The 16,031-nt window shown below is 47.1% G+C and overlaps 1 protein-coding gene across 13 annotated transcripts in view; it reads left to right on the forward strand.

The window, feature by feature from the left end:
- ARMC9 (armadillo repeat containing 9) overlaps nucleotides 1-16,031 on the forward strand; it is a 137,838-nt gene that overhangs the window by 25,948 nt on the left and 95,859 nt on the right. For all 13 annotated transcript variants that reach the window (XR_007478508.1, XR_007478512.1, XR_007478509.1 and 10 more), the window contains 2 exons: nucleotides 3,126-3,283; nucleotides 6,437-6,535. Coding sequence is in view for 8 of the 13 variants with exons in the window: in XM_033425491.2 (XP_033281382.1) it covers nucleotides 3,126-3,283; nucleotides 6,437-6,535 (257 nt within the window). In the remaining 5 variants the exon portion in view is untranslated. The remainder of the gene's footprint in view (nucleotides 1-3,125; nucleotides 3,284-6,436; nucleotides 6,536-16,031) is intronic.

Below are 16,031 nucleotides of genomic sequence, written 5' to 3' on the forward strand. Positions count from 1 at the left end.
AATTATAGGAAATATAGGAAATTATAGGAAATATAAGGTCACTCTTTGTGACCTTAACTGGCATTCTTTTGGTTGTATATCTCTTTTGTTTAAAGCTTGGGATGCAGTTCTTTGGACTTTTGCACAAATTATGTCAGTGGCTTTGAAATATAAAGGGTCTCAATAAAGTTTGCTGGCATGATCACGACAGTTTCATTCAGATAACATGGACCGAGACATCTCCATTGAAAGTTGAGATCTTGCATGGCAAGGCATCTTAGCTTAGTTGTCCTTGTCTCATAAAACTTTTCGTTACTGAGTCCAAGCTCGCTTTGCTCGCCGCATGACGGGCCAATGCATCGGAGACAAGGTCTTGAGGCAAGGAATACGACTTTATTCGGAAAGCCGGCAGACCGGTGTCTGTGGAAAACCATCTTATCTGGGTCTGGATGCCAGTTTCTTTTACAGAATCAGAGAGGGAGAGGTGGTGAGGAAGTAAAGTAAAAGGGCCGTCAGTCTTGGAAAGCATCTTCTGGAATGACCAGACTTGGTGAGGGGATGTGTTAGTTTCTTCTTTCTTGCAGCCATCCACAGGTGGGCAGGGTTCCCTGAGGCAGGCCATTAGGTATGTTTATAATAACAAAAGCAACGAAAAGCAAAGGTTAAAGTCTAAGAAACAGATCGGAACATGGAGTCTGATTTAGCTCTTCCCCGTCACAATTTGACAGGGAAAAAAAGAGTCAAAGTTCTGTTTAATGCTCAAAAATAAAGTTGATATTTTGAGCTGTAACCCAAATAGCTTACAGTAATGGTCAGGTCCTGTGTGTAGCCAGTTAAGGTGTCTGCAAGGTGATATCTCTGGATAGCAGGCTCTTTTTGCTAAATGGTGTATTTGAAAGGGTTATGAACGTTTCAGCCCAGTTGCCTACTTCTCTCTTTCCTATAGGCTGCTGGCAGTGAAGGCTCTTTTGCCTCGGGTTACCATACTTTGAAACTGTCATAAATTCCAATTCTGGGTTCCCAAGGCAAAAGTTCCACAAATAGTCCCTAACATTTAGTTAATTGTAAAATGAGTTTATGCGGGGAAGAGTTTTTTGCTACAGTCCCCTTTGGAGAGGGACTACTTTGATGACATTAACACTGATAATTTGGGAAGTCATTTGACCCAGCTAGTGGGTTTTGGTATTTCATTCGTCTGCCACTTGGTACACGTTGAGAAAAATGTCACAGATACTCTTTAATATTTATTCCCATAAAATGAGACTATGAATAATCTAAAATTTTCATCCTTGGAAGTTCTTGTTTATGTAATTTTGAGTTTTGGATGTATGAAAAAGCTTAAATGATACTTAGTGTAGGAGGAAGGTAGTGACTCCTTCCCAATATTATATTAGGAGAAGATTGATAAATGATTTCTAGGAATGTTCTCCAGAGGTTCCAGTACTGGATGTAAATTTGTGTCAGATGACTTTTTAAAGTTATCTTTCAATACTGAGATTTGATGGGCGTTAAATACTAATAATTCATTATGTGATATTTTGGGTTTTAGTAGTTAAAATATTTTACTTCTGCACATCAACAGTTGTGACACATAAAAGTTTTTGAAATACAGTTTGAACGTGGGTGATCCTCATAGCTGTTTAGGACACAAATTAGGAGGAAAACATAATTTAGGACAGTGTTTCTCAAACTTGTGGCCTGTGTCAGAGCCGGGAGTTTGTTGACAGCATAGATACTTAGCCCCTACCCAATATCCACAAAATCAGAGTCTCTGAAGGTAAAGCTTGATCATCTTTATTTTCGGGTGATTCTGATATATTTCAAAATTTGCATTACCACTGCTTTAGGACGTAACCTTTCTGCCGCTTTTTCAAGTTATCTACTTGCATAGAAATATATTTCAAAAATCTTTGACCCCTTTCCATGAAAGGCAATAATAATAATAGCTGGCGTGTATGGCAGCTGCTGTGGGCCAGCCGTGTGCTGGGCACTTTGAGTACATGTGTTCTTTAATCCTCACAATAACCCTTCAAGATCATTATCATCTTCCCCATTTTATAGGTTAAGAAATGAGAAGCAGAGACATTAAGTGTCTTGCCCAGCAAGAAATTGGTAGGGTAGAGATTTGAACCCAGGTCTTTAACTGAATTAGAGTTGATTTACAATATTATATTAGTTTCAGGTATACAACATAAGTGATTCAATATTTTTATAGATTATACTCCATTAAAGTTATTATAAAATAATGGCTATATTTGGTCTTTATAATTGTAAAGGCTCTCTCTGTATACATGAAATGTGTTCTAAAATGAAGGCTTTAAGTATTATGCAGTGCCTGGATCGGGACAATATTGAGTTAACGTGGGTTTCGGGGCAGCAACACGTCCTCCCATCCGAAACATAGCCTTCCAGGAAAGGGAAAAAGTAGGATAGGGCTAAGGAGTACTGACACCGAAGAAGATTTGTATAGTCCAACTGTGCCCAGGGTGGCGTGGCCGTCAAGCGCTGCCATGGGGTACGGGGCCAGGGTGGGGGGGATTCCAAGGAGACAACCCTAGAACCTTCCAAGGCTGCCGCTCTAAGACTTATGCTTCATCGAACTGGCAGAATGAACACCTGGAATCTTACCTAATCCTGGATTTGAGTTTTCTCAGCACCTGTCAAGCAGCCCTAACCTTCCCTTAAAATGAAGAACTCTCTTGCGGTTATGAGTTATCCCCCAGACAACCTCACGGGGCACAAACAGAGAAAAACTCAGTTTTGGTTCAACCATTTTGTGAGCTGATTCTAGAAAGAAACATTGAGTTTGTTTCTTGTACATAGAGAGAGGAACTAAAAGAAGTTGCATGGGGTTCGGCCAAGGAAATAGATTTTGTTAGGAAAGCCAGTGAGGACTCAGTTGAACTACTGGGGATAAGAAATGAAAACATCAGTGATTACAAAGCACTTTGTAATTAAAAGTGGCATGAGACAGAAGAAGTGTGAAACACAAATACGGAGCGTCAAGTTCATTGTTATGGTAAGATATTCTGACAGTAGGCATGGTACTCCCTTGACAAGAATATAATTATTTTTTATTTTGTAGGGGTCTTTTAAATTGTTGCTTTTTTGTTTTGTTTTAATATAAATATATATTGTCTTCCTAGAAGTGTTGCAGCAACTCCACCAGCAGCTGGTAGAAGCTGAGCGTAGGTCAATGACGTACTTGAAACGGTACAATAAGATCCAGGCGGACTACCACAATCTCATCGGGGTCACAGCAGAGCTGGTGGATTCTCTGGAGGCCACGGTCAGTGGCAAGATGGTAAGGAAGGTCCCCCATTGTTCATGTGTCTTTTTTGAGATAAAGATGTGTCATGACACATCTGTTGACAAAAAAGAAGAAAAAGAAGGCATGTACATAGAAAATTCAGGGACTTCCCTGGCTGTCCGGTGATTAAGACACCGCTCTTCCACTGTAGGGGCACGGGTTCAATCCCTGGTCAGGGAACTAAGATCCCGCATGCCGCACAGCGAGGCCAAAAGATAGAAAAAAGAAAGAAAATTCAAACAGTACAGAAATAAATAAAAAGAAAATGTGTATTTTCCTTTTGCCTTCTCTCCTCTTACAACGTAACTGCCATCATCCTGGTGTGCTTCCTACAGCCAGGTCGGCGCGGCGCCAGGTGTGGCCACAGATGGGCACATGAGCTCTTACAACTGGAGTGTGCAAGCAGAGGCCTGCAGACCACCAGGCAGGGGTTGGAAGGGCCTCCACTATCAAAACAGGAAGAGATGGGGTTGGGGGAACACTGGAATCTTAACTAGCTTGTTCTTCATGTAAAAGAAATACGTGCTCTTGGTGAAAGACTGAAACAACTCAGAGGAGTATATAGTTAGGAGCAAAAGGCCCCTTCCACACACAATTCCTAAGTCTCGTTTTCTTACTGACATTCAAGATTAACACTTCCTTGTGTATTATTTCAGAACACTTCTGCGCATGTGCATGTGTGTGCACGTGTGTGCGTGTGCGTACGGTATGCACATACTTACTTGGGATCCTGTGACCCATTACTCTTCCCAAGCTTGCTATTTCACTTTCAATATATCTTGGAGATCTTTCCACATGACCACACACCTACTTCATTCTTTTTGATGCTTGTACATTATTATTCCACTGCAAGGGTGAACCATAATTCATCAGATCTCTGATGAGGAACATTTAGATTTTTTTGTTTGCTATTACAAAAACTGTTATGATGAGCATCCTTGTATATACTGTAGACCTTTGAATATAGGTAAGATAAGAGCCTAAGAATGGAATTGCTAGGTCAAAGGTTATGGGCATTAAAACTTTGAGAGATGTTTTGCCAAATTATTTCTCCAAAGATTTCAACAATGTCTACCCACCCCCCACCCCCAGTAGCGTATCAGAGCATCTATTTCTCCACACACTTGCCAACACTGGACATGATTATACGTTGAAATTTTTGCCAGTTTGCTAAGTAAAACTTGGTATTCTGAATGTTTCAATTTACATTTCTTTAGTCATGTATGAGGCTGAATATATTTTCATATGTTTTTTGGCCATTTATATATTTGTCTTTTAGTCAACTGTTTATTCATGTCCTTTTCTCACTCACTTTTTTTAAGCAAGAGAGTGACAGAATCAGATTTCCTTGTTAAAGGGCTGGGTCTGGTATCAGTTCCGGTATCAGCCAAAAGAGGAAACAGTTTCAGGAGCAAGGGGTTGATCCAAAGTCTCAAAAATCACAGAAAACTGTAGAAGTCCAGGACAGAAAAGTGTCCAGTGTTTCTGACACTTAGAAGGCCTTTGCCACGAGTTTCCTTGGGGTGATTCAGATGGGGGCTCGACTGTGGTGTGTTGAAAGGTAAAGTGAAGGGGAGGCGGCAAACGTTGGCTATTCTTTCAAGGACCTTGGCTGTGAAGGAAGAACACTGAGAGGGTGGTTGATAGATGAGGGCCTAGGGAGGAGAAAAGGGAAGGTATTTTTAAAATATTAAATGTATTTGGACATGTTTCTAGGTTGTAGGGAAGGAACAGGTTTACAAGGAAAGGTTAAATGTACAGGATGAAAAATGAATGATTAAATTTTGATACTGTGGGAATTCAGAGGAAATGGGCTCAGGATAATGTAGGAGGTACAGCCTTGAGATGGGGCCCTTATTTGTCTGAATCACTTATAGCTGAGTGTCGAGGGATGACCAGAGACATCTGGCACAGAGGGGCAGTCTTTCTGGTGGCCGAATCAGACCAGATGTTTCAAGGGGACAGACAGGAGGACCACAGGGAGACAAAAGGGTCTAGCCCAGTGTTCTGGCTCTTTCCAACTCACCAGCCAGTTGAGTTGTCTTCCTCTTGTGGGGACGAATGAGTGAGGGGTAGGAAGGGAGCCAGTTACATTACCATATGGAAGTTCAGCACATGGAATCGTGAGGCTGGGGAAAAGGAGCTTCCCTCTCACAATCAGGCACAGGAAAAAGTCTGGAAGGGGGTAAAATTGTTAAGAGTAGTTACCTCCAGGGATTGGCTTGTGGGGTGGGGCTGGGGAGAGGTTGTGTTACCTTTTAAATGAGCACATGTTACCCCTATAAAAAGAAAAGACATAAGATGAAAACGTTTCAGAGATTACCACCTTAGATGCTGGATGTCCATCCTGAATCACGGTACCTAATGAGAGAGGTATGAGAGGTGCTGAAGGAAGAGGCCATGATGCAGTGGCATTGATGCAGCAGTAACCCAGCCTCCTGTTGTCTAGTGCTGGATAGTGTATAAAGTGTCTCCATCACTCATTCAGTAAGCGTTTACTGAGCCATCTGTCATGTGCTAGGCTCTCCCTTGATCTCATTTACCCCCCTCCCCGTGACGCAGAGCCGTGGCCTCATTCATTTCATCCGACAGGTCAGGAAAGCAGGAGGCAGAGCTGCTGATTTTCTCGAATCCACTGCTTGACCCCAGATCTTCAGATCTTCAGTCCGGCTTTCTTTCCATCACATTATGGCCACCCAGTGACTTTGTTGCTTGCATTAACAAAAAATTGTTTAAAATCGGTTTATTTGATGGGAAATCCCTGGCGGTCCAGTGGTTAGGACTCTGCAGTTTCACTGCTGAGTGCACAGGTTCAATCCCTGGTCAGGGAACTGAGATCCCACAAGCCACCCTGTGCAGCCAAAAGAAAAAAGAGAAATCAGTTTATTCTACATGATAGCAGGAGTACGTTAAGTGGGGTTCTGTGACTTAAAGTGTGCTATCCCGTGACCACACCAGTAGTGTGTTAGTTTTTGCGTCAGGCGCAGCGCTTCAACTCCCTGGGGCTGCGATGTTAAAGCAAAAGCTCACCTTTGTGCCCTCGGAGAGGCTGTTGAGAGTCAGCTCCGACACTGGCTAGGGTGCCTCTCACGGCTCCGGGGATGTCTCACCCCTTTCACCCGCCGTCCATCCTCTGTCCTCCGACAGATCACCCCCGAGTACCTGCAGAGCGTCTGCGTCCGCCTCTTCAGCAACCAGATGCGGCAGAGCCTGGCGCGCAGCGTGGACTTCACGAGGCCCGGCACGGTGAGGCTCTGCGCCCGGGTCTAACCCCAGGTGTCAAAATCCCGTAACTTTGAAAAATGGGAGAACAGGAGGAAATAACACATTCGGAGTCTGCATCTCAGCGGGCTTTGGAGGTCTGTGCGTTCCCAGAAGGAAGAGTGGGTTTGGGCCGCTGGGAGGCGGCCTCCTGGGGGCGGGGGCGGGGGCTGGGGAGGCGCGTTTGTCTCTTCCAGGCGGAGCTGCTTGTTGGGTCCCAGGGCCGCTAATGGCAGCAAGGCAGTAGGAAACGAAGGAAACCTCGTCCTGTTTGAAAAATCACTGCCGTGTTGGGGTTGTGTGGTGGCAGACGGACTTTCCTTTTATCTTTTTAAACTTTATACTTAGAATCATTGCAAACGTACAGAAAAGCTGCAAAAACTGCCCGAAGGGCACTTGTATACCCTTTACCCATATTCACCACCTGCTAGCGTTTTGCTCATTTGTTTACTTTCTCTCCACACACGCCCACACACACAATATGTTTTCTGAACCATCTGAGGATAAATTACGTATGTTTATGGCCCTTTGCTCCTAAATACTGGAGTGCAGTGTGCATTTCTTAACAGCAGTGTTCTCTTATATAACCGTGTGATTGTCAACTTCAGCAAATTTAATATCGAGGCCGTATTTTCACCTGACTAACCTACTGTGCATGTCCTAGTTTTGCCAGCGGAGCCATTAAGGTCCTCTGCAGCAGCCCCTTCCCCGTGCCCGGAGTGTGGGCTCAGGTGTTACGTTGATTTGTCGTGTCTCTCTAGCCTCCTTTCAGCTTCAACACTCCCCCACCCCCCACCCCCCACCCCGTCTTTCTTTCTTTGACTTTCATGACATCGACATTTTAAAAGAAGACAGTCCTTCCCCTTCTTTAAAAGTAGGACATTTCTCCTTCTGTGGTTGATGTTTCCTTGTGGTCAGATTCAGGTTGGCGTTACAGGCCAAGACATCACGTAGGTGATGTGTCCTTCCTAGGAGAGCTCACATCTGGAGGCACGTGGAGCTGAGTCGGGTTCTTAACCAGGGGCACGAGTACAGCTGTGTCTCCAGAGGAAGTTTTCAGAGTTCCTGAACCCATGTCCCGGGAGCGCACACCAACCTGCCCCCTGGTCCAGAGGCTGTGTGTGTGGAGCCGGGCAATTAGGAAGGAAGCACCGGGTGATCCTGAGGCAACCCCGAGGGTCAGAGCCCCAGCTTTTAATTGTTTGCACGTTAATACTAGGGTCTTCGTAAACAAGGCCTTTTTCAGCATTAAAATAACCTACCTGATTCTCAAGTAGATTTGAAGCAGCTTATTATGAGAAAACACAAATATGAGAAATGAAAAGATAGAAAATAAAAATAAAGAAATTTTGGTTAGAATTCATAGAAACTGAAAGTAGATTGGTGGTCGCCAGGGAGTGGGGGAGATGAGGGGATGTTGGTCAAAGGGTACAGACATCTGGCTTTAAAATGAATAGGTCTGGGGATGTAATGTGCAGCATGAGGACTACAGTTAACAATACTGTATTGTCAACTTGAAGGTTTCTAAGAGAGTAGATCTTAAATGTTCTCACAACAGCAAAAGGTAACTATGAGAGGTGACAGCTGTGTTAACTGACCTTATCGTGGTAATCATTTCACAATATATACATTTATTAGATTATCACATTGTATGCCTGAAACTCACACAATGTTGTATGTCAGTTATATCTCAGTAATGCTGGGGGAAAAAAAGAAATTGTGCTTAAAGGAAGATGAGGGTAGGAAGAATAAAAGTAAGCCCGGGCTCAGGCTAGGATAAAAAAATGCATGTCCTAAGTTACTGTACCCCTGGGAGCGAGGCTCAGATTTGGCTGTGGGCTTCCCAGTAGCCTGTGCAAAAAACAGTTACATGACTTATTTCTAAAGGAAGAGAGGGTGATATTCACTGCATCTAAAACGGCATTTGTGCTACGCATGTAGCCTGTGAAGCACAGCAGTAAAACGAACGCCTACGAGCCCATCACATGTGCCCACAATAGACCATTTCAATGCCACCAACGTCCCCTATGTGCCCTTTAGACCGTGAACTTTTTCCAAGTAGGTATATTACTCTTACAATTTAAAAACAAGTCTAAGTACCTTTTTTTTTGAGGACTGGAAGGTCAAAAAACTGCTGCACAGGATTTTTCTGGTGCTAAGACCTGCGGAGAGTTCCTCTCGTGGATCTTGGTAGAAAGGACATGGTAACGTGGTGAAGAGCCAGCGTCCTTGACTATGTCCTCGGGGTGCACGTGGAAGTGCACCGCCAGGCTTTCGCTGCGTCGGCTGTGCCACACGTGGACAGGAGCTGCGGAGTCCATGCTTTAGGATGTGGGTGGAGTGATGTCAGCATACAGGAATCTTAGCGAATCGACTATTTTAAAATGTCAGTAAAGCACACACAGACATCTGAGTTTCGAAAAAGTAACTCCCTCGTGGGCCCTCTAGGATGAGGGGCTTCAAGCCACATCCCTGTGGCCTGGCTGAGTTGACCCTCTGTGTCCAGTGTATGCTTAACTGTAAGTCATCAACCTAAGGTAACATTAAGGATAGAGTGTGTTCACCAAAAATGATGGCTTTCTAGCAGTAATTAGCATAGCAGGATCTGTGTCTAATAAGGCCACTTATTCCCCCCACCCCTTCCATTTATGTATTAATTCAGTAAATACTTAGTGTTCTTCAGGTTTGTTTATAAAACCCCACCCTGTCTTGCATATACAAGAATCCTGTCTGTTGGCGGAGTGCTGCATCCAGCATATTTAAAACTGATGTTGGGACTTCCCTGGCAGTCCAGTGGTTAAGACTCCGCGCTTCCACTGCAGGGGGCACGGGTTCAGTCCCCGGTCAGGGAACTAAGATCCCACGGGCCACGTGAACAAAACTGATGTCATGTTTAAAAGGAGCGATATAAAAGGGGATGGGGGAACAACGTATCTGCTGTTTCATCCCGTTAGAAGTTACCTTCATTTGTCAAGAGGCTGGTCCTACCATCCTTCCCTGTTATGGTGGCTCTAAGGTACAGAGTGTGAGCCTCAGAAACCGCGGGAGAGAGGATGTGCTCTGTTTGCCTTAACTCGCAACCATTTTTTTTTCCCCACTTGAGTCATTGACTTAATAACAGGCCATAAAAACTGCAAACAATTTTTTATTGTTCCTACTATATTTTTCTTATAAGGTGATAAAAAGTGGGTGAGGGGTCATTATGGAAGTGTAAAAGAATATTGTAGTTGACTAGGCATGCCTAACGTCAATGTATGATATCAGATTTATAACGCATGAAGAGGAAATTAGGGTACAATTTAGATCGGATGTCTGGTGACTGAGCCAATCGGATCTAGGACTTGGAAGAAGATTGCTTTTTTATTTGTTTAAGGGAATATAGTCTACCCGAAGTCCAAACAGGATGCCATCAGTTTCAAGATAAATAGGTAGGCACGGACCAGCCTTCCTTCTAGCCTGGTCCTCGATCAGCTTCTCCTCGGGCTTGAGCGTTTCAATTCACTGTACTGACAGGAGCCTGGCTGAAGCCCATCAGAAAACGGCTGGTGCTACGAAGTTTAGTGCCTTTGATACTGGTTTTAAAATCTGGCTGTTAAGAATCTGGCCCTCTGCAACCTCGTTCACTGTTGAAAGTTCAGAAGGGCTCAGTAAATAAGACCCTTCTTCCCCCTGAGTTCCGAACCAATCGAAAAATACAACAATAGAATGAAGGGAGAAGGAGCTGGAGATGTTGCCACTGATTCTGACAAAGCTTATGTTGGAGAATGTGGATTTTTTTTTTTTGGTAGGCAGGTGGGTAACCTACTGTTGAGCCCTGGAATTAAAGAAACAATCCCCCCCACCCCACCCACCCCACCCCCCGTCATGGACAGCTGTGGCCCAGCCCCTGCTCTCCACCCGCTCCACCCCTACCACTGGGGCTGTGCTCTCTGCGCAGCCTCACTGCCCAGAGGAGGCGGGTGCGGGGCGGTGCAAATCCAGTAAGTCACCCCCTCTGGGGGGTATATGTGAAGACTGTGTATGTGTGGAGGCCGAGGACCCCACTGAGGAGACAAGAAGTGTGTTTCCACCCTACCTCCTTCCCACCCAGGTAACTGTGTCCGGAAGTCTGATGCATTATCAGAGCTGGGCGTCAAATGCACGTGCTCCCAGGGTTGATAATGATGGATTAAATCTTGAGAAGAGAGCTCTCCTGGGTGGCCTCTTCCAGCTTGACTGCTTGTCACCACCCTAACCCCAGGTTTGTCATGCCGCGGTCCTTACCAAGTCAGGCTCCAAACCCTGGGGCCCATTATTTGCTGGGATTTGAGATGAATCTGATTTTGTATTATCAGGAATCTAGTGATAAGTAGTAAAAGGAGAAACTTCTTCCTCAGAGCACAAGAGGGAGGTTTTTTGTGTGCTCTAAGGTTATACAAGGGATACAAGAATATGTTAGCTGGAAAATACACAACAATTTAGCAGTAAATGGAGCAAAGCAGAAACCCCTTCCCTCCCTCACACGCACCCCATCCCGCCTTCCTCCACAGATAAGTGTTGACTGTGTTTCACATACATCCTCCAGACCTTTAAAAATTGTATATAATTGAGATTTTATTGCACATATCATTCTGCAGCTGTCTCCTTTCACTTAACTACATTTTTGAAAGTCTTTCTTGTCCCTTTAGCATACTTGTATTTCCCTTATCTTTCAGAATTTTAGTTGGAGAACAATATGGTGCATTTAGCCCTTCCTCTGGCAGACATTGTCGGTTTTTTGCTCTTTCTAATGATGCAGCGTCCATCTTTGTGTGCTGCAAATAGCATGTAAAAGTGCTTTGGTATGTCTTTCTCTCCTTAGCCCCCTGTTTGCAGTGGGCAAGCATGAATGCAGAGACACTCTCGAGGTGGAAAACTGAGCACAGCCCCCGGTTGAGTCCCAAGTCCCGCCCTGTGGCGCCTCTAGGTTTGTGATTCATCGGATGGGAAAGTTTCCATTTAAACCCATCCTTATTGGGAAAATGGATCTTTGGGGAATTAACCCTCCCTTTCTTCCACGACTCCAGGTAGGCCGCACTGGAAATACAAGTTACAGTACTTCCCAGTGTGATAGCATGAAATATATTAAAGACGCAGGACATGTGAATCCTAGGAGGCATCTACTTCCAGAATCAACCATCTTTGTTAGCAGTGAAAACCTGCAGGGGCGGGGGTGGCGGGGGTGGCGGGGGTGGCGGTGACCCTTCGGGGAGGTGGCCGCGTGCCGATGTTCAGGAAGCCTTGCCGTGGCACTGCTCTGCTAAGGAGGGTACTTCCCGAAGCTTCCTGCTGTGTGGACTGTGGCTCTGCAAATGAAGTCCAGCCTCTTCAGCCTTGGCGTTCTCCCTCAGGCGGCTTGCTTAAGTCTTGGCAGGACGCCTGCCCTTTCCCCATGTTGCCACTGCATTTCCAGGCAGCCTTTCTGGGCCCAGTGCTCTGTGTATCGAGGACGGGGAGTTGCACACCTGGTTCCCCTCTCCCTACCACACCTCATACACCAGTGCCTGTCACGTACCTGAACTGACCCTGCTGATGTGAGGATTGAATACCTTTGGTCTCATCAGTCGGTAGGACCGTGATCGGCAGAGGTAACTGTGCCATTAGCTCGGACCTTTTCCCTGACCTCCAAACCCAGACTTACCGGCCTTCTCCCCGTGAATGTCTGACAGGCACGTCACACTTTCCGTGTCCCAACCCAGGCTCATCTTTTCCTCCACACGGGTGATTTCCCTCCTGTGTTTCTGTCTCAGCAAATGGCACTCCAGGGAACCCCGGGGGTCACCCGAGGCTCTTCCCTTTCCTCTGCCCTGTGCTTAGGTGGCCGTGGGGATCTGGGCGGGCTTCCTCCCTCATGCCCTGCCTCTGTTGCTTTGTGTCTGTTCAGGCTCTCCCTCTTTCTGTCCTGGCTTAAAGCAACATTTCCTGCCTGGTCTCAGTCTCAAAACTCTTAGATTTCTGATGGCTCATTCACACGGGAGCTGGAGTGACCTTTCTGGTTGTGTCTTATTTATTTACTTATGCCCACAGGCTTCAGGAAGGATTCAGGTACATACAGGAATCCCATCTGGTTACTCCCTTGCTTAATACCTGTCATTGCTTCCCATCCGACGTGCTCAGCATGGAGTCCCCAGCCCTCCATGATCTCATGCGCATCTGTCTCTCTAGGCCTGACTCGGGTCTCAGAAACCCCAAGAAGCCCCAGCGCCCCAGCCCCTGGCACCTCCCCAGGTGTGCGCATTGCTGTGCACCTTGCCCGGCCCCAGGCTCTCAGCCGCCTTCAGGCTGTGGGTGGTGAGGCAAGGCCAAGGGTTCAGACACTGGGCACTCCCACACCACGCGCACACATAGCGCCGCTTCCAGATCGCATTTGCACAGTTTTCCATTCCAGCGCTCCCCTTCTGCGGTCACAACCCTGCGTTTTCGAGTTGTGTCCGTACCCCTTCCTGTTACAGAGCTGGCCACAGCAGCCTCCCTTGTCCATGTGGCGGGGATGTCCCTCTGGGTCCCCGACTCCTGTTGCCTCTCTGTCGCGTGGCCGACACACATTTCCTCAGGTTTCCCGTAGTGGTGACTTAACCTCTCCTGGTGACCATTCCCCGTGAGGTCGCCTGACAAGGGTCCTGCCTTTGTCCTGCACCGCACAGGCGGCACCTGGGTTCAGCGTTAGTCCCACGTGAGCGGGGCCGGGGAAGAAGGGCTGGCAGTGGACCAGCCTGGTCCGAGGAGGTTTCTGGCTCCAGGCGGGGCCTTCCTGTCGCCCTGGGGCTCGCAGCCACTGCTGGTGTCGGCGAGGCTCCTTCTTTCTGACCCTCCCTGGGCTGCGCACACCCGCTGCTCCTGTGGAGCAGCAGTTCCCGAAGTGTGTGCATTGAAGCCAGTCCCATGGGATGTCCCCGTCCCCAAGCAAACTGTTGATGTCACAAGTTTGAGACACGCTGGGTACTGAGATTCACGACCCTTAGCCGTACACCAAACTCCCTGGAGAAGTCCCACAGTGACAGGCCCCTGCCAACCCAGTCCACCTCCAGTCGCTCGTGACCCAGGGACACTCTCGCCACATCACACCTCCTCCCGGTTTCTCTAAGCACGCTTCCTGACGTCATGCGTCATTAGCAAAGCCCCTCATCCTGCTGTTGTCACCAAGAGTGGTCCCAGGCTCGTGTGGCCCCAGTAACGCCCTCGCCCACACCATGACCCCCGAGGGCCGGGCTCTGCTTCCTTGCCTGCAGCTGGGAATGGGTGGGGCCGTAGTTCTGCGTGTTCACTCTCGGCTGAGGTAGCAGTTCAGTTCTCCCACGTCCAAGCGTTGCAGAGAGCCCTGCCCTGAGCCCGGCACGGCACAGGCGCTCAGTGACTAACTGACAGGTGCATACGTTCCTCGTTCCACTGGCCTCTACCTGTGCCCGGAAAGGGCTGCCACACGTTCACACTGTGCTTGCCCAGTGGAAAGCGCCACCCCTCTGCGCCCACGTCCGCCGTGGCCGGGGCGCCGGCCTCCTCCTGGTGCCCCAGGCCTTGGGGGCCTTACTCTGAGTGCCAGCGTAGAATCCCGGAACTCACACAGCGCCCACTGGGGCTGCGGTCAGGGCCTCCTTAGCGAGGGGGTGCTCCCTGGGCTTGTCGTCCATACTCAAAATCCAGAGTTACCTTGAGAGGGAAATTATTCCAGCTGATGATGATTCTGGGGCCTCTCCCAGCTTTCTCTTCCTGGGGCTTTTCTTCCTTAGCCAGACTGTCGTAGCTGTGTCCACCCCGCCTACGCGCAGAGCAGCGCCCGCAGCTGGTGGCAGTGACCTTTAGAAATCCAATCCAAGGTAAAGGTTAGTCAACAGATCAGAGCAGCCCCCTCAGTGTTCGAGTATTCTTATTAACGCCTCCACCTAAGAAGGAAGTGGTAGCCGTCACCCACTGTGAGTTCTCCATTCCATGGGCAAATTTATACTTGGGTGTCAATGTTAAGGTCAACTTCTTCATAACTTACGCCCAGTACCTCTCAGCTCTAGCATCCCCGTCAGCACTGGGAGCTCAGCGTGGACAGGCAGAAAAGAGGGGAAGCTACGCTGACTTCCGTGCGCTCTCGCTGGCATCTGCACCCACTGGTATAGCATTGCCACCATCTTGCAGGCGAGGCACGGAGATTTATTTGATCATTGATTCTGCCCACTGGATTGCAAGGTCTCTGAGAAGAGGGCTTTTGCCTTGCCCACCGATTTCAGCGGTGCCTAGCAGAGGCCTGTTAGATTGTGGGCAGCCAGTACTTACTGAATGAAATACCACACCTTCCTCCCCGTTAGGAGCAGGCTGGGCCATTCTCCCCTCGGCTCATTGCCCGCTTTAAAAGAAAAATTTTATTTACTTGATTGAATAGTAAAGTCTCAATACTGTTTAACATACTGGCTCTTCTCATGAAAGGGTCAGTTATTACTGCTTTTCAATTACTTTCTTCACAGGGCAAATAGAATGATATAGAATTTAGCAAAAGAGAAAAAAATCAGTGTTTTAAAAGATAGAGAACACTTTCTTTTCTTTTTTTCTTTTTTTTTTTTTTTTGCGGTACGCAGACCTCTCACTGTTGTGGCCTCTCCCGCTGCGGAGCACTGGCTCCGTACGCGCAGGCTCAGCGGCCACGGCTCACGGGCCCAGCCATTCCGCAGCACGTGGGATCTTCCCAGACCGGGGCACGAACCCGTGTCCCCTGCATCGGCAGGCGGACTCTCAACCACTGCGCCACCAGGGAAGCCCGAGAACATTTTCTTAATTATGAAAAAAGGGGGTTGTATGTAAATGAATTTTATTTGTGGAAATATGAAGTAGCCAATATCACTAACTGTAAAATATTTTTCTCTTGTGTATATATTATGCGAGTGTTTTACTATGGCTGTGTCCTTCATTGACCACATTACTGGCTCCTTGATCCCCTTAATGTGTTAGACAAGTCATTTAGATGACATTTCAAACAATGTTCTGAGCTCCTTGCTGTTTAAGCCAATAACAGGCATAACAAGTAATTAATTTTTAAAAAGTCAAGGGTTTTTAAAAAAAAAAAAAAGAAAGGAAAGGGAATTCCCTGGCAGTCCAGTGGTTAGGACGCCGAGCTCTGACTGCCGAGGGCGTGGGTTCAGTCCCTCGTCGGGGAACTAAGATCCCACAAGCTGCACAGTGTGGCCAAAAAAGAAAAGGAAAAGTCAAAGGTTAAAAGTTACAAGATCATACCTGGTCATGAACCATTTAAAAGCAGGGTTTTCGGTCTTCAAGGTGAGAATACGGGGATCTGTAAATACTGCGAAGGGAAGCAGTTGAGAACGTGGCCGATTTATTACATTTAGTAAATCAGTCCAGTATTCTGGAGTGCCCACTTTTGGAAGTCAGTCTTCATTCATGCATTCAACAAATAAATGTTGATTGAGTGCCTCTGTGGTCCAGGTACTGTGCCAGGTGCTGGGGACGTGCAGGTGCTATATCT

The sequence above is a fragment of the Orcinus orca genome, chromosome 7 (assembly GCF_937001465.1).
Source record: "Orcinus orca chromosome 7, mOrcOrc1.1, whole genome shotgun sequence".
Lineage (NCBI taxonomy): Eukaryota > Metazoa > Chordata > Mammalia > Artiodactyla > Delphinidae > Orcinus > Orcinus orca.